A 26,068-nucleotide genomic window follows, 5' to 3' on the forward strand; every position below is an offset into this window, starting at 1 on the left:
ATGGTGGCCGGTAGGTGAAGGTCTGAGCAGCTGGGGTACTGGGTCCAGTGAGAAGGTGGACTGATTTGTTTACATCAGTGATTTTAATGATTTATTGAGTGAATAATGTTATTTTTAGTGGGGTTGTGTTTTTACATGTTTTTACATTTGTCCTCATGTTTTACTGGAGACGCTGCTGCTGTCTGGTTGACTTTAACCCTCCTGATTCCAGTCCTGTCCTCGTCGTACGGACAGGAAGTCTCGGGTCTGGTTTTGAGGCGTTGCATAGCAACCAGACCTGGTGTTTGGGCTTGGCTTTGGGGTGTTGTAGAGTCCAGATGAAATCCTGAGCCAAACCTCTGGCTTGGTGCTGACCATTCAGGACTGCAGAGGGAAATGAAGACGTCTGCTGGAGCAGCAGAGTGTTTGTCGCTCCAAAGCGCCGCTCGGTGTGTAAACATGCAGTCAGTGAGGAGTTTCTGTGTGTTTTCAGTCTGTTTGGATAGAGCAGCAGAAGAAAGCTTTTCCCAGAGCTGTCAGGGCCGGTTTGGGTCTGGCTTCACACGCTCCATCATCCTGTCTAGTTCAAAGCTCTGCTAGCTGCAGGTCTTTGTCAAAAGCCTGGTTGGAGATCTTTTATGTCCAAGATGTAGGATTTCTTAGCACGACTTTGATTATTTATTTATCCCACTTCTCTTGTGTGATAGTGCCAATATTTTACACGAAAGTGCTCAGCTTGCTCTGAAATTCATGTTGCTTTATTGTAGGCCTTTTGCTTTGAAATTTCTTGTTTCAAGTCTCTCAGTTCTCGGCTCTGCTTCTCTGTTTGTCCTTGCAGCGCCGCAGCATCTCTTCCCCACCTTCCACACGCCGATCCCCATCGACATCCGCCACCATGAGGGCCGGTACCACTACGAGCCGCACGCGCTGCACGCCATGCACAGGTAAACCGCCTCTGCTCTGCTCTCTGCAGCACCAGGCTTGTTTTTGCTCTCTCAACTCCGGACGCTGATTGGAGCTGAGCGTTTGCCAACTCCACTATCAAACGCCGACGACACACGCTGACTTCCAAAGTGAATAAGAAATGCCGGTTCTGGATTCCTCCGGTTTGTGATACCAGAGCCGTTCAAACGCTGCGGCGCTTTGAGGAGTTTAGCTGCAGGGATCCGAATCTGACACACAGTTTAAGAAATCGCTTCTGGTTTGGTGATCGAGGAGCCGGAGGAAGTTTTCCTGACAACAAACGAGTCGCCGCTCCTCTTCTGAACGGATGCCTGGAAAAGTATTTACACCCAAACGGATTTATTCTGTTCCTGATTGATTTAAATCAGTTAAAAGATATTTTAGTAAACAACACTGCAAAAACAAACACAAATGGACCAAAGATTTTTGCTCAAGTAGAAAAATATAACACACTTAAAAAAGACAAAACTAATTTATAAACGTTTCAGTGAGAAACAGCAGCTTGTTTAGACTCAATAATTCATTATTATTGATGATAAATTACTAGTTCAACTGCAGATTATTTCACTAATAAGATATTTAGTAATAATCTACAAATGCAACTAGTAATTTATCACCAATATTAAGGAATTATTGACTCTAAACGAGCTGCTGTATTGTTGAAAAGTTTCCTGTAAGTTAGTTTGTTAGGATGTTGTGTTTCTGCTGTGCAGCTGGTTCAGAGGTCAGAGGTCAGAGCCGTGAACTAGACTCTCATACCTGCAGCGATGGACAGACTCAACGCGCCGCCGCCTCTTTATGTTCATTAATCGCTCGTTTGGAGCTAATCTGCGCGGCGCAGGCCCAGGCAGCCGCAGGCTAACGCCATAATTAAACTCCCAGAGGTCAGAGGTCACAGCTCAGGCTGCATGTTGCAGGCAACACATCCAGTGCTTCTCTCAGCAGCTTCCCTCGGCTCTGGTTTTACGAGCTAGCGTTAGCGGCACACTTTCAGCTCTTACTTTATCACAGCAGAAAAACTGGCGCCAAGACAAAAAAGTCAATAGACGGCAGCGAGTGGAGCTCTTACATTTAAATTCACAGATTTGATGGTGATGCATACTTCGCGCCTGGCGGCAGCAGGGCTATTCATCAAGCCGGCTGAGGAAGAGGAGGGCGGGGGGGGCTGTCTGCGGACTTGGCCACCTTGATTAATGTGATTTGATCTTGACAGTGGACCCCTAATTCATCAAGACCTTGATCTGGCTGTCGCTCCCCCTGCCGCTGCCAAATTCACCTAATTACAGCAACATTGCGCAGCAAATTAAGTGCAGTGTCATTTGTCGCTGGGCGCGGCGCTTTATTATGGGCTGGCGGCGGCGTGTCAGAGGTCCGCTCCCTGATTGTCTAACATGACACCCCGGTGCCGTCCGCTTTGTCACTGTTTGCATATACTGTAATGAGAGGCTGCTGCTGTAGTCAGGCCTGTCATAACGCGCAGCCAGGGGGCGCCGCTCTGTTTCTGTGACAGGAAGCAGAGAAACCTGGAGGGAGCCGGCCTGATCAATCAATCAGCCATTTTGTCATGTATCTGTCTCTTACACATTGGTCCAGAGTGTCCACATATTTTGTTTTTGTTACTCTGGAGGTCAGGGTTCATCTATGCTCCGTGCTGTGCTTGCCTACCAAGATGGCGCCGATCACTTCTGTTTCAGACGTCAGGGAACTTTTTGTAGTTTCACTGAACTCTGATCCAGAACTGCATAGCATTCTGGGGGATGTAGGCTGAGAAAAGGCTTTAGCCGCTAAGCTAGGTTGGTGGGATCAACTAACTTGCTCACTCTCCGGTTGCCTAGCAACAACCTGCTGGGTAACAAGCAGCAGAGGTTTCATGTTTCGCCTCATAAATGCTTAAAAATAAAAAAACAACATAGTGAAGTGAAAACTGGACAGAAATGATTCCAGTTTGGCATCAAACATCCATCAGCATGTACATGAGGATGATTGACAGTGCTAAGCCCCTCCTCCTGCCTCTGATTGGTTGTTTTTGATCAGTTTTAGTAAAAACCTTTAATCACACACTGCAGCTTTAAGGTCTTAATCCTGACAGGATGAAACTTCAGAAATCCTCAGCAGTGAAAATGTTCTGGTTCATTGAATCAGGATGAAAGTGGGAAGCAACCTGAGCGTTGTGTTTGTTTGTATCTGGGTCATTTCTCTGCAGTCTGCAGTCACAGATCTGCTTCAGACCTGGAAACCTGCGCTGGGAGTTCATTCAGCTGCATCCTGGACGCGTGATTTATCTAAATCAGAGCTCTGCCCGACCGGCACCAGAGACGGGACGAGACGGGAGTCACTGTCGCCCCGCAATTCATCTCCGGTGTCAACAAACACAGAAATACTCAGAGTGAGGCGGGCTGCTCCTACAGCCAGGGAAGGTTTTATTTAACATGTAGAGTGGAGTACAGAACCACGAACAGAACCAGCTACAGAATCAGTCTCTGCTGAAGGAAATCCAAAGCCCTCGTTAGCGGCTGCTGTCGGGTCGTTTGGACCCGGTGGGACCCGGCAGCGCCGCGCCTCATTTACCTCAGTTAAACCTCAATCATGAGGAGGAAAATGTGTTTTACAAACTACAGCCGGCATCACGTCATCCGTTGATTCACACAAAGCAATCCGGGTTTCTGCAGGTTCACAGGCTCAAATTAAAGACTTAATTTCCACAGAAATATACAAGCTTCGTCCAGACAACTGAAGATTAATTTTCACTGACACATAACAGATGGAAAAGCTCATTAGCTAACTAATGGCATAGTAGCAGTGAGTTAGCAGTAGCTTCAACCGTTCAGAGTCACATGTAATGTAGATAATCTGTAATGTAGATAATCTGTGATGGACCCTAACTGGGTGATTCTCACGAACATGGTACAACTTACAACAAAAATAAAAATGCATTGTATGCACACAAAAACACACCTTCTTTATAAAATAGAATCTAATTTTATCTTTCAATGTAAAATTATAACCTCTATGCATATTTTTAAAGGTATTTTTAGACATTTTAGTCTGACTTTGAAGAAATAAATTCATTACCGTAACACAATTTTGATGAAGAAATATGAAACCACAAAAACATTTTTCCACTTTTTTTGGACACCATGGACTTCAGTGTCCACAAAGGAGAAGGTACCAACAAAGAATAGTCATTAATAACAAAATTTATTATTTTAATGTAAACAATTATTTCATTACCGTAACATGAATACAATTTTAAAATCTATTTTTGTTCTAATTTTGTGTTAAATCATTAAATTGAAAAAACAACACAACCATAATATAAAAGAGTCTGACCATTTCATTGAGGAATTAAAAAGTTCATGTAATTCTTTTATCTAATCTAAATAAATTATCATAAAATGAGCATAGCGGTAATGAAAAAACGTATGTCGGTAATGAATAAGAATGTTTCGGTAATGAACACTTTATAATTACACTAACATTTAACTACACATAAATAATAAAATGGCATGTAACAAAACATACATCTGCAAATGTACCAACGGCTCTTTCCATGGCTCTACCAACGTTGAGCCATGGAAACAAACCCACAACTGACTTTTTTTCATCTCTGCTAATGTAAGGTTGGGCAATTGGACGAATTCATCAATCCTCAGGAATAGTAGGGCTGTAGTGATTCAATAATCTCACGACACAATACAATACACGATATTCTGCTCACGATACCATATATATTGCGATATTCAGCAAAGAATACAATTCAATACACTTTTGCAATTTTCTGAAAGATTTTAGAGGGACAGAGTGATTTTGGTGACATTTTGTGACTTAGAGTTGGATTGAATTAATTTAACTGAAAACTGATTAAAAGCACCAACTACACAACACCTGGCTCTAGTTGGACATGGACACAGACTTAAAGTCAACAGCTGGACAAAATGAATCAAAGAAGTGGTGAGAAAACATGTTTCTTTTAATTGAAACAGTACAAACTGTAGCTTACATGCATTTGTGAAGTAAATAAAGTGCACCAAGTACCTGCTCTGAATAGTTTGATACCTTTTTAACCTTGACACTTAACATCTGAAGGAATCACTCTAAGCCTGATGACCTAATCACTCTCCCGGCGAAGCAAGCAATGAGTGAACAAGACGACAGTTGGATGTTGCAATACTTGCATTACTATATCGATTTTTTCTAGGAAAGAAAATATTGATATATATCACAAAAATCGATATTACACAGACCTGGATAATAGGCTATGTCCTTCACTGGGTGTTTTTTTTAATTTTTATTCATTTATTTTTATGTAAGGGTGATTTATTTATTGAGGTGGCTCGGGCATCCTCACCAGATGCCCAAGCCACCTCAACTGGCTCCTCTCAATGTGGAGGAGCAGTGGCTCTACTCTGAGTCCCTCCCAGATGACCAAGCTCCTCACCTTGTCTCTACAGGAGAGCCCAGAGAAAAAACATTTTGGCCTCTTGTAGCTGTGATCTTGTTCTTTTGGTGATGACCCAAATCTCATGTCCATAAATGAGGGAAGGGTTGTAGATTGGCCAGTAAATTGAGAGCTTTGTCTTTTGACTCAGCTCTCTCTTCACCAGGGCAGACCAGTGCAACTGAGAAAATGTTGCATATTGCTGAACCATAATGGAAAGCCATTACTGCTTACAATGAAAAGCAGTATATGCTTCACTGTGGACGCTGCACCAATCCACCTGTCAATTTCTCACTCCATTTTCCCATCCATGACTACAGATATACTGGGAACTAAACCTGTAGATCATGACCTGATGAAGCCAACAGGACCACATCATCTGCAAAAAGCAGAGATGCGAAGGCCACCAAAACGGACCCTGTCCACATCTTGGCTGTGTTTAGAAATTCTGTCCATGAAAGTAATGAACAGAATCGATGACAAAGGGCAGCCTTGGCGGAGTCCAACTCTCACCGGAAACCAGCCCGACTTACTGTCAGCCCCTACAGGGCTCCCTGAAGGACACGGTCGAACACCTTTTCCAAGTTCACAATACGCATGTAGATTGATTGGGCGAACTTCCACGGACCCTCCAGGACCTGCTGAGGGTGTAGAGCTGGTCTAGTGTTCCACGACCAAGACAAAACCCACACTGCTCTTCCTGAAGCTTAGATTCGACTAATCCAGATAATCCAGAACCACAGAATAGACATTACCAGGGAGGCCTAAGAACCCTCTGTAGTTGGAGCATACTCTGTAGGTGGACCACCCCCCCCGGGCTGCCAGTCCAGGAGAACTGCCCCCAGTATACATCTTCTTTCACTCATTCACCTTCCAAGTAAAATTTTGATAGTGGAATATCCTTAACTGAATCGAAAAACCATCAAATTGGATCATGAGCTGAAATGGGTCCCTCTGAATCTAAGCATTTTTGGAAATTTTAATTGATATCCAGCACTACTTCGTTTTGCCCTTCACATTAGGTAATTAATATTTGTTGCCATAAAATAGTATAACCATTTTTCATAAGTAGGAAGTAAATAAAAAACTGCTGTAATTGTGTAAAAAAAACAATAAGAAGGAGCATTAAAGTTTAAATGCACTATGTATTTATCTATTTTTTCATTTCAAAAAGACACTGTTCATCACCGTAATCTTGTTTTTCATTACCGCAACAGGTCTAAAATTACGCGGTAATGAAAGTTGTGCATTACGGTAATGAGTGACAATCGCATGAGATAGCTTAAAATGGTAGCATGCCATGGTGAGTCAGCTAAAATTTTTTCACCTACAATACAAATTCCCTGATATCTTCTCTACAGAAAAATATCTAATCATTTACTTTTTAAGCACATGAGGTAATGCACATTACGGTAATGATCGCCTATGGTGTGCGAATAGGCGTATGCAAGGAGAAACATAACAATTATCATAATCAAAATATGTCAAACAATCTTATTTTTTAGCCATATTTTGTCTTCTCTTCTTTGTGGTACATTATGGGTCAAAATAACTCAATTTTAAAAAATTCTATAAATTTAACAGGACTTCGAACAAGGTGCTACGGTAATGAGTTTTGCACCTCTGGACACTCACTTTTATTAAAATATATTTTATTATTTAATAGGAAATCATTAGATATCACAATATTGAGCTAGTTTACATTATTTTACACAAGTTGGTAGTATTTTTTTATAAACCAGCTTGAATAATTACAATGATAAATTGAGGTGAAAGCATTTTTTTTTACTGTGGACGCATTACGGTAATGAATTTCTGACTCTAAAATTAGTTAAAAAACATTTAAAAAAATATTTTGGTAACTAACAATTAACTGTGCCAAATATTAGAAATGATGATTGTTCAAATAAAAGTGAATTATTTTTAATTTTCATGAGTATGACTTTAAAATCTTCTTAGACATTCAAATGACTGGGTTCGTGAGAATCACCCAACTGTTCTTTTCACCAAGAAGACATGGAAATCCAGAAAGAGCTAAAAAAAAAACAAATCTATGCAGTGCTTAGCTGTTTTTTTTTGTTTTAAATCGACAAAGAACTCGGGACGCAAAAGGTGGAAAAATTCCTGAAAGATTTCTTCACCTTTTGACTCAAAACGTTCCAGATTAATGTTTGCTGTCGTCCATCTTCTATAAACTGAGACGAACCGTCAGTTTGAGGTTTTTATTGAATCCCATCATGGAGTAAACATGACGAACTGCAGCCAAACGAAGCTGGTAGACAGGATTCAGAGGCCGCAGGCCGTCACACAGCAACCGCATCAGTGATTCCCGCCTGCGGACGGAGGCGACTGTTTCGGATGGTTTGGTTTGTGGACCTCCACCTGCCGGGTGGAGGAAATGTTGCCTCATCCGCCAATCGGCTGTTCTGCATGATTCAGGACGTTCATTTTTAATCTGCTGCTGATGAAAGACAGCAGACATTTGTTCAAGTCAAAGACGGTTTGTTCATGAAATCAGGCCGGTGGGTCTGGATGAGCCGACAAAAATATTTACCACTTTTTCTAATTATAAACACAAAAACTGTTTTATATTTTAATGAAAAGAGCGGAGCAGTCAGAGCTCTGCAGTTCTGTGTAGAGATGAACTGATCAGATATTAATATCTGTATTGGTGCTGATATTTGAAGGTTTATTTTTCTCAGTTTCTTATTTATTTTATCCTGCCTGCCCGGCGCTGCAGCTTGGAGTCAGCCTGACTGTTTCTGTTTCCAGCCCTGCAGGTCTGACCGGCAGCCCCGTCATCTCTGACATCTCCCTGATCCGCCTGTCGCCTGGCGCCATGGCGACCGGCGAGTCACCGTTCAGCCCGCCTCACCCGTACGTCTCGCCCCACATGGAGCACTACCTGCGCCAGGTGCACGGCAGCCCCACCCTGTCCATGATCTCAGCAGCCAGAGGCCTCAGCCCAGCAGACTGTGAGTCAGACCAGTACCAGCTCACGCAGGTTTACCAGTTCAGCTTATTGGTGATGATCAGTCAGAAAGTGAACGAGTTGGAGCGCCGCTTGTTTCCTGGGAACTGATTGGTTGAGGACTGTTAGCTTCTGTGCTAGCGCTAAAACACTAACAGATTGGCTAAGGACTGTTAGCTTCTGTGCTAGCGCTAAAACACTAATAGGTTGGCTAAGGACTGTTAGCTTCTGTGCTAGCGCTAAAACACTAATAGGTTGGCTAAGGACTGTTAGCTTCTGTGCTAGCGCTAAAACACTAACAGATTGGCTAAGGACTGTTAGCTTCTGTGCTAGCGCTAAAATGCCTATTAGTGCTTTTATATCTCCTACATTTTTACATTTTACAAGTTAAATACTCTTTTGTTTAAGTTTTCTCTACTTTTTTTACTTATGTTCTTTAATATAAAATGAAAATGGATTTTTAAAAGATCCTGTTCCAGGGTTTTTTCAGGCTGCTCCAGGTTACTCAAGATTGTTAAATGTTTTGTCCAGGTTGTTAAAAGCTTTTTCCAGGCAGTTAAATGTTCTTTCCAGGCGTTTCCAGGCTGTTTTTCCAGGCGTTTCCAGGCTCTCTGCCTCTCCGTGTTGCTCAGTGAACCATCTGTGACGTTCCCCTCCCCGTCTTGTTTCTCAGTGGCTCATGAACATCTGAAGGAGCGTGGCCTGTTTGGCCTTCCTCCTCCTCCCCCCCCTCCCCCGGGGGCCGGCGCGGCAGCGGAGTACTACCACCTGATGGCCAGCCACCGCAGCCCCTACAGCGAGCTGCTGCTGCCGGGGCCCGGGGCCCCACTGGCCGACTACCTCTCTCCTGTTGACGGTGAGTTGATGGACGCCTCTCTGCGCTTCTCTGTAAACACAACGCACCGGCGGCGCTGTCGCCTTAAAAGGCCGCAGACGTCGGGCGCTGATGAACTCCAGATCGCTTCCTCTGACACAAAGAGCAGCTTCCAGATGAAACCAGCCAGCCGCACTCTGGAGATCAGACAGCTGCCAAAACAAACCGGAGCGCCGGCGTTCCCAGAGACTCCGACCGGAAGATTATAACGGGTTTACCGGCTTCTGAGCTCAGATCTACAACAGCAAGCAGGAAATGATCACCAAATAAATCTCAGGAACATCCCAGAAAAGAACGAGGTGGAAATGTTGCAAATTTACTAAAAAATAAAATAAAAATCTCAGCAACTTTCTAAAAACAATTTAAAACTTTTGAGTTTCAAAAGTCAAAAATGTTGAACTTTTGAAAGTTTTTTTTATTTACCCGTTAATTTTATTTTGTTATTATTCATTCTCTTATCTAAACGTCTTTTGTTATTTGTTTCTCCATAATGTTTCTTTTGTAAGCACTAGTTGGTGAATAAATAAAAAAATCAAAAAAAGAAAAAAATTCCAAGTTTTTTCTAGAAAATTTGCGACTTCTCAAATTAAAAAATTTCCAAGTTTTAAATTTTTTTTTTTTGACTTTTCAAACTTAGAAATTTCCATTTTTTTCTAGAAAATATTCTGAGATTTGCCTGTTTTTCTATCTATGGTACTGATATGCTGTCATACATCCCAGAGGATCGCAGGTTTCAGTTTGTCATGATGTTACCTAAGCCCAACCTTTGACTAGGCCACTTCCCAATGGGTTGAGAAACTTATCATGATATAAGTGTTTCATATCAGTCGATAAAGAAGCGTATTGGAAATGGAAATGTTTTTCTAGAGCTGCGTATTTGTGGAGTCATGATGTCACAATGATGGAAATAATAGTTTTCACAACATTACCTCAAAATATCATGAAATTCACCCTAGTGGCTGAAAGTGGAAGTGACTGAGAGTTTTCAGAGCTTTTCTGATACATCACAGGTTTTCCAGCAACAGGTCAACTTTGTCATCAACAAAGGAATCTAGAATGTCTCCAGATTAAATTCACTGAACATGAGAAGTTATCAGGTACAACATGATGCTTAGAGATTTAGAGATTAAATTAACCACAACATTGAATCTCCTATATTTCCTTTATGAAGTGAAACGTAAAGAGTTCAGGTTTGTCTAAGAAATTATAAATATTTAATGATTTCCCACCAAAATGAGGTGTTTCTCTCTCTTTCAAATGCAGAAGTTCATGTTTTTCTCCAGAGAAAGTTCAGGTAGAGAGTCAGTCATCTTCCACCAAAGAGACGAGGAACAGAACAAATGTCTGAACTTCCTGTTTCCTGTTTCCACTAAAACAAAAACATGTCCATGGAGTCTGAGTCTCCCCATCCAGCCGTCCCGACGGCGGCGCTGATAAATGACGACAGACGAGTGGGGGATCCGGCGCTCCCATTGGTCCATTCATCAGTGGCAGTGGGACATTAATAAACTTCTCCCCAGAGGTGAGAGGATGAATGCGGCTGCCTGCTGCGGATGGACAACACCTGATCTGTACCTGTACCAGCCCTAAATGAACCATTAGAGTCCCACGACGACACGCCGCCGTAATGAAGCTGAGACGTCCCTGGAGACGACGTCCTCGTCTGCATCTGGTCCCATCATCAGTTAAACTCCATGTGATGAAGACACCCTCCTCCTCATCAACGCTGCCAAACAGGCGACATGTTGCAGGTTTTCATGGAAACAACCTCAGAAGATCCATCATCAGGACGCCGTTTAGCAAAAATATGTTTAATTCCAGTTACTGAACAGTCATCGACTGAAAAGGAGGACGTTTTCCAAACTAACTGCATCATAATTTCCAGAAATCACCAGACTAGCACCTGTCTGCTGACAGAGGCCATGCCCGTCCAAAGACACTCAACACCAGAGCAGGAAAAGTCTCAGGATGGTTCCAGAACCGCCTGTAAGGTTTTGGATCTCCAGAGAACCAAACAGTTCATCGAATCGTTCCAGTTCCTCCATTACTAAAGTTCCTCCAAGCTTCGTTAAGTTTTACTCGTTAGCACAACACGTTCCAGCAGGATGATTATTTGTGTTGCGCAACACTTGTACTTCCACTGATGAGCCGTTGACGAATGCTAAGTGCTATTAACATAGCACATCCATTTTTCACGTTAAGTCCGGTGCGATGGATGAAAGGTCACGACCTCTTCTGTCCACTTTATCTTATTAAATAGAATATAATTTCAGAGTTTGGAGAGGCCTGATGGATTCAGATTCACCCTATTTTTTTCATTTATCCAGGAAATCCTCCAACATGGCTGAACTAAAGACGGTGGATTAAAATTCTTCTTCCTTTATTTCTTCAGTGAAAAGATGTTTTATCGCCACAATAAGCAGCAACCAGATAAAGTTCAGGATGTCTTAAAGCTCCAAAGTCACCAGAAAGTCGCTGTTTTTGGATGCGTTCCTCCAAACTCACTGATAAACTCCACCAAGCCTCCTCAGTGTTTCCGTTTAAAGTCCTTGTCTGAATTAACATTTTAGAGCTGAAATCGATCAGATTGCTCTGAATACATCTCCATGCAGAACCAAATCAATTCCCAGTAAATTGCCCTCATTTAACATGGTGAAGTCCAACCCGGCCTGGTTGATGTTTATCTGAAGTGATTAGGGGGATTATTGTGGACAAATTGATTAGTTATACCTGAATCTTAATGGGGTCAGCACACATTGCTTCATTTGACTAAATTTGAGTTTCTCTCAATTTTCTCCATCATAGATTTATTTATAAATAGTATTTTCTCAAACTGGCCTCTTTTCAAAGCAAACATTTGTTCCTTGATTTGCCTTCAGTTGTTTTAGTCATTTAAATGTTTTTTAAACAAACATAATGCATATTAATGAGCTGCTAAGCTCAGGTCCTATTAGCTTAGTCTAAGCTAGCTGACGTACTGAACTTAGCTAAGTTTAGCAAAACTGTTTTTATTTGTCTTGCTTAAAGTTGGGCTGGTTTAAATAAGATTGAAAATAAAATTATGTCTAATAACCTTGTGAAAAAAGTCACAAAGGAGCTCAACAGTTTAGGTACTTTATGTCTACTTGCTAAGCTAACCTAGCTATAGCATGTTAGCAAAATCATGAACATCTTTAAAGTTCACAATTTTAACAATTTGATTTAAAACACAAACAGGCGACAACGTTTTAACTTTTCTGACGCTAATGGAATCAAAGAAGTGATTTTCAGATTCCATTAGAAAATCACTGACATTGAAATGTCTGAACATTTTAATGATGTTAAAATGTTTTAAATGTTCCACACACCTTTAAAAGTTATGAAAAAGTAAATATTTACTCATGAAATAATGCAGTCAGTAAATCTTCTGCTGAGAGGAAAGATTAGCTGCTCCAGAATCATTTTCAGATTTCAGCTGAAATAAAGTCTGACTGCTACAGAGATGATAAGACGACTCAAAGGGAAGAACCAGAGTGATCTCAGGGACTTTGATTAAAAATTTACCAGATTTCACTGATTTATACCTGAAGAAATCACAGAGTACAAGAGAAAAAGAATCTGGGTAACGTGAATGATGTCAAAGGTTCCCAGGTTTCATCAAACAGCTGAGTCTGTTTGTGTCAGTGGGACAGATTTTAGCCATAAGTCGTTCCAACCTCCTACCTTTGTGTCCTCAGTGTCGCGGTTCTCCAGCCCCAGACTGACGCCCAGGCTCAGCAGGAAGAGGGCGCTGTCCATCTCGCCACTGTCCGATGCCAGCATCGACCTCCAGACCATGATCAGGACTTCGCCCAACTCCTTGGTGGCGTACATCAACAACTCCCGGTCCAGCTCAGCCGCCAGCAGCTCCTACGGACACCTGTCGGTCGGGGGACTCAGGTACCGAGTCACCTGAAAAGACAATGAGACAGAAATCTGCTTCAGTCTTTATTTCTTGTAGTTTAGCTTCAGATTTGATTCCTCACGTCATTCTTGTGATCAAATCAAGTACTTCTTCATCCCTGATGTTTCCTTGATTATCTTCATCATTCCTTTGTTTCATCCCCTGATATTTACCTATCTTCTTTCATATTTCCATCAGCTCATTGAAATTATGTTTCTGTACTGCTGTTGACTCAAATTCCTCGTAAAGCCGATGAATGTTACATTTTTCCCCAATATGCCGCAGCCCGTCGTTTCCCTTCCCTCACCCCATCAACTCCATGGCCTACCAGCAGCTCCTGTCCCAGCAGCGCGGCCTCAGCGCCTTCGGTCACAACCCGCCCCTCGTCCACCCTCCACCCACTTTCTCCAGTCGCCAGCCGGGCCTCGGCCTCTCCTCCCTGCCCACCTCCACCCACAACAACGACGTGTCATCCAAGGTAAGAGCCGTTTTACATGAAATGTAGAAAACAAGCTCCAATTGGACTTGAAGGAATGTCGGTGTAATTTAGGATAAACCTCTCTGATTACCGTTCGTCCTCCAGCGACGTCATGCTGCAAACTCCTAAAACAACCGTTTATCCAAGCCTTGAATCTTGCAGCTCTGGTTACCAAATGTTTGTTCTCACTGCTGATTCTGTTTGTCATTGTCTCTTTTGATGTCCGTCCCACACTCCGTCTCTGTGTTATGATTTGTGGCTAAAGAAATAAAAAAATCACCCACCCACCCACCTCGGAGGCAAACTCTCAGTGGGGGAGACCCAGGACTCCTCTGCTCCCACGCGGTTGGTTTTCATATTCCAACCTCTGATTCATTCTCAATACGATGTGAGGGGAGGAGGAAGTGAAGGTAAAATCAGGTTTTCAGAGAGGAAATGTCAGAATATGTCAGCTTTATTCCCTCTCTGGTTCCATTGTCCGTCCCAGTCGTCTCAAACTACGGAGTAAAACTTTACTTTGCATTACAGTTCATGAGTTTAAGAGTCAAGTGGTCCAAAGTACATAAAAGTAAGTTTGGGCCAGTTGACTCTGATAAAGTGACCCAACCAGAATGACCTTATGTGACCTCCTGCTGGTGCAGAGCAACACTGCAGCCTTAATATCCATCAGTCCTGCCTGAGCAGGAGTAGGATGAAACTTTCCCTGGCAGACAAACCGAAGCTCAGAGTTTCTTATTTTGTCGGCTTCAGGTTGTTACAGAAAAACAGTAAATCAACCAGGACCTTTAGATCAGGAGGTTATGGGTCATTCTGTGATCACTGGTCACTTTCAAGAGCAGATTAAACAGGATTATACAACAGCTTAACCAGTAGATGAGTTTATGGATTATAGGTTTATCAGCTGTGGAGATCTTGTACGGTTTGACTGGGAGAGCATTGTGGGAAAGAATCATTTCTTTCCCACAGAGAGTAAAAGCATCGTAAAGTGAATGGAGTCATTGTTGACGTGAGTTTATGTTGCTCTTTGTCAAACATAAACAGAAAAATCACGTCATCCCAGGTGATGGTTCCTGTAAACTGAGAACATTTCTGCTCCATGCAGCTTCAGGCTAAAGAAACTGAACGCTCCAAACACAAAAGCAATGATCAGGAATTCAGATTTAAGAGCCTAAAGTCACTGAGACTGACTGGAGAGTGGGAACCCAGAGGCATCTGACTGTGGACCCATCAGATCCTCTCCATTTGCAGATCATTCCTGGTTTTTGGGAACACCTTATGGGTGGAACAGGCCGGGCAATGGATGCAAACAATTTGACTGGCAGCAGATTGGATTTGTTTATTGGACAAAGGATTTATATCACTGGATGAGTGAAGGCTCGAAGAGCAACAACTCAACCTCCATTTTCAATCCGTGATAAGACGTTAGTAGATGTGGAGCTGAAAATCCATAATCATTGGTCAAATCTAAGGGTCCAAACAGCATCAACTGGACGGGGAAATATAACAAGAGATTTCAGAAAAACTGGCCTACTCTAAGTAAGCCCAGAGGAGTTGTACCTGGTGTGGTCTTCTGCCAGTAGATCACCCTGCCATGTTCACTTAAATCAGCTGATACAAGTCATTGATCAGTCCTCTCATTCTGTCAGCTGTATCCTTCATTCTGTTCTCAGAACCACGGAGGAGACTCTGCTGTCAGCAGCTCGGTGGATCCCATCAACAAACGGTCCAAAGTGAAGGCGGAGCTGGACGGCCTGAAGCCGGGATCTCCTCTGTCACCGGTACGACGGGGCAACGGGGCTTCCTGATTGGCCCTGTGGGGAGTTGGACTGTAGCCTGAAGGTTTCCACGGACTCAGGCGTACTGTGCATTTTCTGTGAACCGCATGGCTGGGATTTCATAGTCAAGTGTACCTATTGCTAGTATAGCAAAGCGTACATCGATACATTGTACCGATGTAGGCACTCGGTACATTGCCTACATCAATACAATGTAGGCAATGTACCAATTCCCTATATTTCTCGTGACAGATTCTTTTATTTCCCACAATTCTAAAGGATACTAGTAAGTTTGTTGAGCTTGTTGGGTTCCTGGGCCCGTTTTTCTCCATCAGGGCATCTTTTCCCCTGTCAGTGTGGGGCAGAGAGCAGCAGTCACTCTGTGCGTCCTCCTGAGTCGGTGCGCTGACTCTCAACCTTATCAGCCCGGTGTCACATGATGCGAAACAGTTTGACGTGATCACTGTTTACTTTGATCACTGTTTACTGTGCGACACCAAGTACACGGTGATAGAAATGGTTCTTTATGTGGAAATGTCTGGTGGACATCCACTTTGACCCAGAAGTATGTTGGAGCCTTAGAGGAGTCCATAGGACGGGTTTTACCAGAAATTAAGAGATGGGAAGAGGACTTTCTGATTGTGGAACATTTATTTTGATAAAGAGCGACTTGATAAGCGGCGGACGCCATTTAGACAGCTTGTGATCCTCCAGAAGTGTGGCATCCGGGCCCCCGGGAGCCGCAGCCTCTGGTGACCTCCATGTAAAACCGGTCTCAGATAAAGAAAAACTCCACATGATAACAGCTTTGCATCCATTTGTTTGGTCCCCCCCCGCCTGGCCACAGTAAACTGTGCCACAGCACTTCATTTTCATGAAATATTGGCCCGGCTTTATTGTCATCTGAGGAGCCTTTTTCTTCTTCTTTTGACAAATTTGCGGCTGCTCTCCGGTCGCGAGGCAGCTTTGGTTGTGATGCATGGGGACGGCGCCGAGCGCAGTCGTCTTGGGGCCACCAGAATTGATGAAGAGAGTGTGTGTGTGTGTGTGTGTGTGTGTGTGTGTGTGTGGGGCAGAAAGAAGCATGCTGCCGTCAGCACATTGTGTTTTGGTGTGTAGCTACGGCTCTTTGTGTCGGTGGAGCCGTATGGGAACCTGAAGGGGACACACTGAGCCACCGGCAGAAATCAGACACCAAGGAGAGAAAATTTAGAAACAAAGGAACTTTTTCAGTTGGAAATTTAAGAATAATTTAATAAATAATGTTTGAGGCCATTTTAGAGAGAAAACGTATCTAGAATCTTTATTTAAAGAAACTGAAAAAATGGAAAAGCTGAAAACATTATTTATTCGGCATTTTAAAATAGTTCGTAGATTATAGAACTACAAAAAGACGATGTGTAGAAAATGTAACTAAGACACTTTTTTAATAAAGAAAAACATAGAAAATAAAATGTCACTTTTTAAAATATTTTTTTTAAATCATGAGAACTATAATAAACTCAAAAATACAAGTGAAAAATCCCTTAAAAGCATTTCAACTCCTGAAATGATCATTTTTCTGAATAATTTGTTTTATTTTTGAGGATTATTCGGAGATTTTAACCATTTCTGAAGAATAAATTGTGCTGTCAAAATAAAAAAGAGCCACAGAATATATTTTTTTACATATTTAAAAACAGGAGATTGAGTCTAAACACCTGAGATTCCTCTGCACACCTAAAACGTCTCAGCTTCATTTCTTTTTGTTGAAATGTTTACAGGAAAGTGTCCTGCAGCCTGATTTCATCTTGCTGACTTGCAGAAACTCTGTAATGTTGCTAAATTATAAAGAGTCCTAAACAAACGTCTCGTGTGTTAGTTTGTGGTGAACGAAATCCAAACACGTCGGATTCCTGCCTCTTTAACTTTCCTGCAGCTTCATGGAGACGTTTCCAGATGAATCTGTAATTAACCGACTGGATGCTAAATGAAACGCGAGGAAACGTCAGTTTTCTGTTTAAGAGAAATCTCTAACACATGTTTAAAACCTGGACTCTCTGCAGAACCAGTACAGCAGCGCTCAGGACCTGAAGGAGGAAGTGGAACGAGACGAGTGCAAGCAGGAAGCCGAGGCCGTCTACGAGACCAACTGTCACTGGGACGGCTGCAGCCAGGAGTACGACACGCAGGAGCAGCTGGTGCATGTACGTACCACACAGACCGCTCACGTTTCAGCTCATCGTTCAGCCGAGGAGCTTCAGGACACGCCCTCCTGGGTCCAGTTTCCCATCGCAGCGAGCCGCTCGGGTAAAAAGCCCTGCAGCATTCCTGGCCTCCAGTCAGGCAGAGAGAGAGACGGATTACGGCTCCAGTCATTCACTAACCAGACCAGAATCCACAGGCGACACTTTTCTGTACGAAGCTCTTCAGCTTCACTGTTTCAGCTCAAACAAACACTTTATTCTGTCATCTCACTGCTTCCCCACATCTATAAACATCAGTTACTGATTAAAGATTGAAGATCTGCTCCGGTTTAGAACATTAGAGGATTCCTCATGACTTCACCTCTTAATCTGCTCAATCTGACCTCAGATTAGACGCTTCCCGTCTGATCATTTCAACTCAAAGCCTCACATCTATACGATTTTAATTTTTTTTTTTAAATGTTCCAAGATTTAAAGTTAGAATTCCGAGAAAAGTCAGATTTATGAGATTATAATCATCTGACTTTTTTTATTTCCAGTTTATTTTAGTTTCCTCTCATGGCTTCAGGTGACCCATTCTCTCAGTACCTGCAGGTTGTTTTGGCTCCGCCTCCTGCTCTGATTGGTCCAAAGTGAAGCAGCAGCTTGTTGTTTTCTGAAAGGAAGCAGGAAGTAGTTTTAGATTCAGTCTGACCTGGATTCAAACCCAGCATCTATCTTACTGCTGCTGATTCCTTCAGTGCTGATTGAAGTGAGAAATAAAATCATCATATTTTCCTCCACGCTGTCAGATCGGATCTCTAGTTCCCAAAGATTTGAGCGTCAGGACTCATTAGCAGCATGTGCCGCTTCGCTCCGGAGGGATTTGCTCTGATAAGATTGATCTCTCCAGAAACATCCAGGCTGACGGTCCAGAGCGGACCCCCTCTGCAGAACGCCCTCATCTCTCCCTGCTCTGTGTCCCCCCAGCACATCAATAACGACCACATTCATGGAGAGAAGAAGGAGTTCGTGTGCCGCTGGGACGACTGTTCGCGGGAGCAAAAGCCCTTCAAGGCGCAGTACATGCTGGTGGTTCACATGCGCCGGCACACGGGGGAGAAACCACACAAATGCACGGTGGGTAACGGATCGCTCCCGGACGGGCCCCCAACGAGCCCCTGGGGGGCAGCACCGCTCTAAACAACGCCAAGCGTTCACATGGGGCTGGTGCTGCAGCTGAGCAGACTGAGGCTCAGGATGGGGTTCATCCAGGATCCTGCTCCCTCAGATTATTAAAGTCAGATTATTAACATCAGATTAATGTTTGTCCTTAATGGAGGTTTTCTAAATACACCCATCAGGTCAGGATTATTCTCTCCCCGATGAAATCACACAAAGCTGCAGTTTGTAAGTTTTATAAAAATGTTCTTGTTAAAACTATCAGCATGTTGAGACAGATAACCTCATCCCTGAGCTACTGTTGCTGTCTTAAAAAATGCACCAAAAACAGCCAATCAGAGCCAGAAGGCGGGGCTTAGCACTGTCAATCAACCTCATGCACTGGCTGCTAAATGTTTTAATGGCAGAGAAACAACTTACCGTAACAGGAAAACCATTTATCCACCATCATTGGTGGCTATGCTAACTAGTCTTAGCATTCATGACAAACTGCTAGCTGCAGCAACCAGAGAGCAAAGTTGTGATTGACAGCATTAAGCCCCGCTTCCTGGCTCTTTCAAATACATAAAAAACTATTTTTTAAATAAACCTTGAAATTTACTGATTTCATCTCTGATATTTTAGAAGCAGAACAAGTTTTTTTTAGTCATTTCTGTTGAAACATCAAAAGTTTTTCATCAGAGGGAGGATAATAATTCTGACTTCAGCTGTATTACTGTTTATTTTAACAGTTCAAACTCCAAATGTGTTTTAATATGCATTAATACGTCCAGTGGAAATAACCTTACAGCCAATCAGCACTAAGGAACGCTAGTTCACAAATGCTAAGCAATAACATGTCAAATAGCATCACTGTGCAAAAAATTTTGAGTGACAGTAAAATAACTAAAACGATGAACATAAATGTTCACAGAAATGCTTTCAGTTATAAAATGTTATCCAGAGTTAATTTAAGAATCAAACTGTTTCTGAAGATGCCTCATCAGTCGAGGAGTTTTAGTAATAAACAAAGCAGCTTTACTCATGAATGGTGACCAGGAGCCAATCTGGTGTTTGTGTTTCCTGCTTTCTGAGTCTGATCCAGTTTTGAAAGAAGAAAAACAGAGAAACTTATGAGACGAGACGTATCTGGGCTCCAGAATGATTGTTTAGGATCCTAACGAGGTAAATAAAGGCCGAATCTCCCTCAGATATTCTGGAAAACAGAATATTTAACAGTTCTGCTGGAAAATAATCTAAATAATTGAAAAGGTAGTTGTCTGATGAAAAGGGAGCATGTTGGTGAACAAATTGGTGAGCAGTTTGATCTGCGATGTTTCCTCTGGTTATCTCAGCTCCTCATTGAAACAGAGAAAGTCAACAACAATCAGAGAATGGAAGGATTTTCCTGTCATGAATTTTCTCTCTAACGACCTCCTCTGCAGTTCGAGGGCTGCTCCAAGGCCTACTCCCGCCTGGAGAACCTGAAGACCCATCTGCGCTCTCACACCGGGGAGAAACCCTACGTCTGCGAGCACGAAGGCTGCAACAAGGCCTTCTCTAACGCCTCGGACCGGGCCAAGCACCAGAACCGGACACACTCCAACGAGGTACAGACGGCTGGGACTTCACACAGAATCCATTATGGGTCTGCTCACACTGCTGGATGTGTGAACTGATTGAAGTAGTTGAAAAACTGACAGGAATTCATTTGTGAAGACCTGAAGGTTCGGATCAGAACCGATGCAGCTGGTACTGAATGTTTCAAAAATACAGGCGATCCAGAAGCTGAATCGTTTCCTCTAGTCATCCACTGAGATCAGATTATTGACCTGTTTTAGTGTGAAATACTGATTATAGCAAGTTTAACATTCATGTTGACACTGAAGGTGATAGCCTAAATGTAGCCTTAGAAGCTACATTATCTAACCGTTGTAAAAAAATGTTTTTTTATGTATTTGCTAAAACGGTTTGTTGTGATATAAATAATCTGTTAAAAGATTGATTTTCTCCAGCTCATCTCTGAGCTTCTATTGCTATCTTAAAAAAAAATCCCACAACACTCCCCACCAAAAATAACCAATCACAATCGTCTCTTGTTTTCATCTTTTATTAACTACTTTAAAAAATTTAGTTTTCTGTACTGTTTGATACCTATGATTAGTTGGAATATATATGATTTCATTTAAAATAATTATATTTGAAAATTGCCTCAAGACTATATTTGTTTTGAATTGATGCTGAATAAATTGAATATAATTTGTCCCCATAGAAACCGTACGTCTGTAAAATCCCGGGCTGCACCAAGCGCTACACGGACCCCAGCTCTCTCAGGAAGCACGTGAAGACGGTTCACGGCCCGGAGGCTCACGTCACCAAGAGGCAGCGCAGCGACCTGCCGCCCAGACCACCCAGGGAGAACGGCGAGAACGAGAGAGCCGCCAGGCTCCACGGGGAGGACAAGCTGATGGAGAACAGCTCCCCCAGAGTCACGGAGGAATACCTGCACGTGAAATCCATCAAGACAGAAAACCCTGTGGTGAGAACGACACGCAGTCTGATGACACTTTGTCTTAATGCCACCACTGTGCACAGTGAACCATGGAGTTAACTAAACCAAATGCTTGATGCTTTCCATGTCTTTCTGCTTTTACTCTTCCCTAACGGACAGACTTTACTAAGGTGAGCTAACCTTAGATTACTGTCACCACTCACCATTTCACCCCATGCTTCAAGGACATCTAGCATTTTACCCTCAACTCATAACCTCAGGTAGTTTTCTGAGACTGGATGGAAAACCCAGAAGCTTCTTTCCGCCAGTGACATTCTCCTGCTTCTCAAAGCGTTCCCAGACCCGGAGGCAGAACCGGACCCTCCAGAAGGTTCTGGGAGTTTCCTGGCAGCACCCAGGTGCCTGAACCACTTCAAGTGACTCGGTGGAGCAGGAGATCTACTCAAAAACTGAAGACACTGATCGCAAATAACATCACACTGCTAAATTTAGAGCAGCGAAAAGTGGCCATTTTAGTTCTGGACAAACAGGAGCAGAAAGCTTTAGGAGAAACGTCTGTGTGTCTGAAAGCTGGTTTAGTTTGTTAACGGCTGATTTAGATTATTAATAGGTACAAGTTAATCCGCACCAATAGTTATTCACCAACCGCAAATCAACCAAAGAAGAAGAGCCGTTTAATATGGTGCAGGAACAGGAGATCTAATCGATTCACAGGTTTTTCCTAATTGATATTTAATTGGAAAAATTTATTGCAAAGCATTGATAAATCAATATTTTACCTACACTGATTGCTAAGCAGAAACTTAATAAGGTAGTGCTAGCGAGTGTTAGCTACCATTGACCATAGCTAGAAGAAAAGCCCTACCATTCAACCAACGCTGCCATCTTTCCACCCACTTTGAGTCCGCTGCAGTTCAACCATCGTTAAAGTTTCTCAACATTCAGCTTCTGTATTGAAGAATATTGAAACGAAGCTCCTGGGATGCTCTCATCTCCAACATTACATGGTGGATGAATAGTGACATTTTCTTCAGACGTCACCATTCTGTTTGTGCTTTGTTTGTCCAAAGATCCCGGCAGCAGTGATGTCATTCGGGCTACTTGCATTGATGGTCTCGTTCTTTTGGCCAGAATCTATGTCTGATGACCAAAGCTGAGGGTTTTAGCGTAAACAGATCTATAATCAGCCTGAGAGCCCACAGTACCGCCTACATTACCTCAGACAAGACCCCAACCGTCCATCCATCCTCTGCTCCATCCTACAGTCGCTCATGAAGGTTTGACTTTAGCAAAGTCTTTCCCCATCCATCTCCATGTTGGGATGTTAAATAGGCAGGTTTGATAGAAGAATGAGGAAATAGTATGTAGAAACCAAATGAAAGAACAAATAGATGAAAGAATAAAAGCTTGTTTTGTTTGAGGCCTTTAATCTGAACTGATCAGAGTTTCTGTTTCACTCAGAAATTCTATTTAAATGAAGCTTTTTTCCTTTTTTTAATGAGCTTTTCATAGGGCAGCAGGGGGCTTGTTCACTGATTTACACAACACTGCATTAACTTTATGTATTTTTGATATAATATTTATTATTTTTGCATTGTCAGTGTTGCTTTTTCCTTATTACTTCTTGGCTTTGCATCAGGAACCACGTGACCCAGGGTCCACTTCCTGTTTTGGTGAAACTAGAGAAATGAAGGAGTTTTCAGATAAAACCCAGAGATGTGTTGAGGAACTGAATGAGAGGCAGTGAAACCTGCAGCAGTCTCCTCCAGCTGCATGGTGGAGTGTTTGGTTGAACCATCTCATGATGATCGCTGCTCCACTCAGCCTTTCATCCTGCACATTTTAAATTCACAGACAGACTCAGAGAGCCTGTAATCTGGGGAGCCCCACCTCCCCTCCCCCAGAAAACACTCATTATTTACAATTAAGGCGGGGGAGGATAAAAGGCCGCTCAACATGCCGCTTTCCCCACTGTTCCACTTTTGTTTTGCAGAAGGAAAACAGTTTTTAGGACAAGATGTTTCTGTTTATCCCAGCCTCTCTAATGCGTAGCTCCCATCTCTCCTGGTAGATGTATCAGTCCAGCCCTGGCGGTCAGTCATCATGTAGCAGCGAGCCGTCACCACTTGGCACCAACAATGACAGTGGAGTAGAAACGGCGGCGCACAGCGGGGGGAGCCTGGGGGACCTCAGCGCGCTGGACGACCTGCCTTTCCTGGACTCTGTGGATTTCTCCGGCGGGGTCGCAGCGGTCGGCCTCCATCTCAGACAGCAGCTGAGCAGCAGCCAGTGCCTGGAGAACCTCAAGAAGGAGAAGCTGAAGGCGGTACGCGACTCGTGTCGGTGGGCCAACAACCCAACATCCCCTGCTCATCAAGGGACCACGCTGCCGCCTATACCGACAAGCGGTGAGTCTGGATCATGTTAGGAATTAATGTCAGACTTTTAAACACATAGAAGCCAAAATAATCAAAGTTCAAAGTGCAAGAACTCTCTGACTCCAAGACTAGTTCTAGATTTGCTGAGGCTGTGCATCATGGGTAATGTTTCTGTTTGTTCTCAGGGTCCCTCCTGGAAAATTCAAGTCTGTGTGGAGATCCAGCCTCCTTCCTTGGCTCTGGCAAAATGACTCTGCTGGGAAACCTTTCTGAGCGCCGAGACAGCACTTCCAGCACCTTCAGCTCGGTCTACACGCTCAGCCGCCGCTCCTCAGGCATCTCCCCTGGTTTCTCCAGTCGACGCTCGAGCCAAACTTCCCAGTTTGCTGTCAACCGCCTGACGAACATCAGCTCAGCTGACTCTTACGACCCCATCTCTGCTGATATTTCTCGGCGCTCCAGTCAGGCCAGTCAGTTTGGGGGGAATAATAGCGGGCCTGGCCTTGCCGGCCCGCTCACCCTGACCCCAGCCCAGCACTACCAACTGAAAGCAAAGTATGCTGCTGCAACTGGTGGTGCACCTCCTACACCCCTTCCATACCTGGATCAATCATGTCTGAAGGATTTCAATGAGTACTCGTCCAAAAACAGCCTCCGATCCTTGCAGTTCAGCCAGGAACGGAGCTTGATGCCCCATGAAGTTCCTTCCAACATTCCCCGTCGAGCTAGTGACCCTGTGCGACCTTTAGATCCTCTCAGCCAGCCTCCTCTACACCGGTTCAACAGCATGGTCTCACTCAACCGAAGGGTCTCCCTGCAGCCTCATCCCCCTCCTGCAAAAGATCACAGACGCTTATCCCAGCAAGGATATGCACAACCGAACGTCAGTCCTCATGGTTTCCCTCACAGACTACGACCAGCGAGCATTTCAGAGGACATCACCATGCAGGCAAGAAGGTGCAATGGGAATCCCTCTGGTCAAGGAGATTTCTACGGAGCTGCCAGCAGCCAGCAACAGCTGTACCATCAGAGACGGATGGATGGGACGAACAAGAGTCCACTCATGAGTCCGTCCTCACCACACAGCGGAGCTGCTAGTGGGCAGTGGAACATGGACACCACCCAGCAGTATTCCAGGTTAGATCCACATGGGAATCTGATTGTTGTCCAACAGAACCAGAACTCTGGGTCTTTCAGTGGGACCTCCCACCAGCAGACAGCCCAAAACTTCAACAACAGATGCATGCAACCTGGACAACACCTCTTCCAGCAGTCCTCAAACCTCAATGAAGCTTCTAGCCCTCAGTACAGGTTCAGTCAAAGTTCGTATGACAGGAATGGCAACGCTCCGTATCCACTGTGTGGGAACATCCTGCACTGTAAAGAGGAGCCAGCTGACATGGACTTTGGTCAACTCCACCCTGCGCAAATAAAAGCTGAGAGTTGTGATTCATCCACCATGACTTTAGACCAGCAGAACTGTAACATGACTGGTTTCCAGACTGGGACTCAGAACCATTCCCAGCTGAGACCACCAACAGAACCAAACTCTCCAAACGTCTCAATGCAGAAGGTGTTGCAGCAACCAGACGATTCCCAGCTCTCCTCTAGCAGAGTTTCTGAACTCCCTTACATCTCTGAAGACAACGCTCTATTCTACATGGGCCAGATCCGAGTCCTGGAGCCCAACGGGAACCTGGACTGTCACGTTTCCCTCCTGGTGAGCTCTCCTCCAGCTGCTCCAACCGACAACCAGGGGAGCAGGACTGCACCTGAGCACCCTCAGATAGACTTTGATAGCATGCTGGACGATGTGGATCAGTCCAGCCTCATGTCAGGAACCCTGAGTCCAGGGCTGCTCCAGAGTTTCTCCCAGAGTTCGTCTCGCCTCACGACGCCCCGGAGCTCGGTGACGCTGCCCTCAGTGCCAACGGGAACTGGGAACATGGCCGTCGGGGACATGAACTCACTGTTGAGCGCCCTGGCTGAGGAGAACAAGTTCCTCAACCTGATTAGCTAACGGTGTGGACATCAAACTGTGGACTAAAAACTGAGCTTTGAATTCATCCGTCTCCCTTGTGTCCTTGTTCATCCAGCTATAAATTATTTTCTACTTTTCACCAAAAGCCATACTTCTGTTCTTGCCTTAGGATGTGAATATGATGTAAAAATTAGCCGTGGAACAGAGGTGATCTTACTGAAGTGCCTGCTGGTGGAAATATGAGCCTGGACTGCAAGACGACGGGTTCAGAGGTCAACGATGATGTTCCTGAATCATTTTATGACACATTAACTGTGACCAACCTGCGACTGGAGGCAGGAACAGCAGAGGACTTCACCAGAACGTAAATCTATCGTTAGACTGCAGCTCTTCCTGTTGTACATTACTCCTGTTTTCTGTGTAAATACAATTTGTACATTTTTAATAAACAAGAATTATGGATTTTTTAAA

General features: G+C 43.7%; 1 protein-coding gene across 1 annotated transcript; it reads left to right on the forward strand.

The window, feature by feature from the left end:
* LOC106924468 (transcription activator GLI2.S-like) lies at positions 1-26,068 on the forward strand. Its single transcript, XM_088003962.1, has 14 exons — positions 1-10; positions 818-923; positions 3,146-3,215; positions 8,034-8,355; positions 9,025-9,207; positions 12,942-13,143; positions 13,433-13,625; positions 15,296-15,403; positions 17,446-17,586; positions 18,556-18,705; positions 20,172-20,336; positions 20,999-21,265; positions 23,310-23,646; positions 23,802-26,068. The coding sequence occupies exons 1-14, from the start codon at positions 1-3 to the stop codon at positions 25,634-25,636; spliced, it is 4,089 nt and encodes a 1,362-aa protein (XP_087860088.1). The 3' UTR covers positions 25,637-26,068.

The sequence above is a fragment of the Poecilia mexicana genome, unplaced genomic scaffold, assembly GCF_051168715.1.
Source record: "Poecilia mexicana isolate PSO_F unplaced genomic scaffold, ASM5116871v1 scaffold_2, whole genome shotgun sequence".
NCBI lineage: Eukaryota > Metazoa > Chordata > Actinopteri > Cyprinodontiformes > Poeciliidae > Poecilia > Poecilia mexicana.

Coding starts and splice junctions, on each gene's coding strand:
- LOC106924468 (XM_088003962.1), top strand. Junction 9,208..12,941: donor CTACCTCTCTCCTGTTGACG/GTGAGTTGATGG, acceptor TTGTGTCCTCAG/TGTCGCGGTTCTCCAGCCCC. Junction 18,706..20,171: donor AGAAACCACACAAATGCACG/GTGGGTAACGGA, acceptor CCTCCTCTGCAG/TTCGAGGGCTGCTCCAAGGC.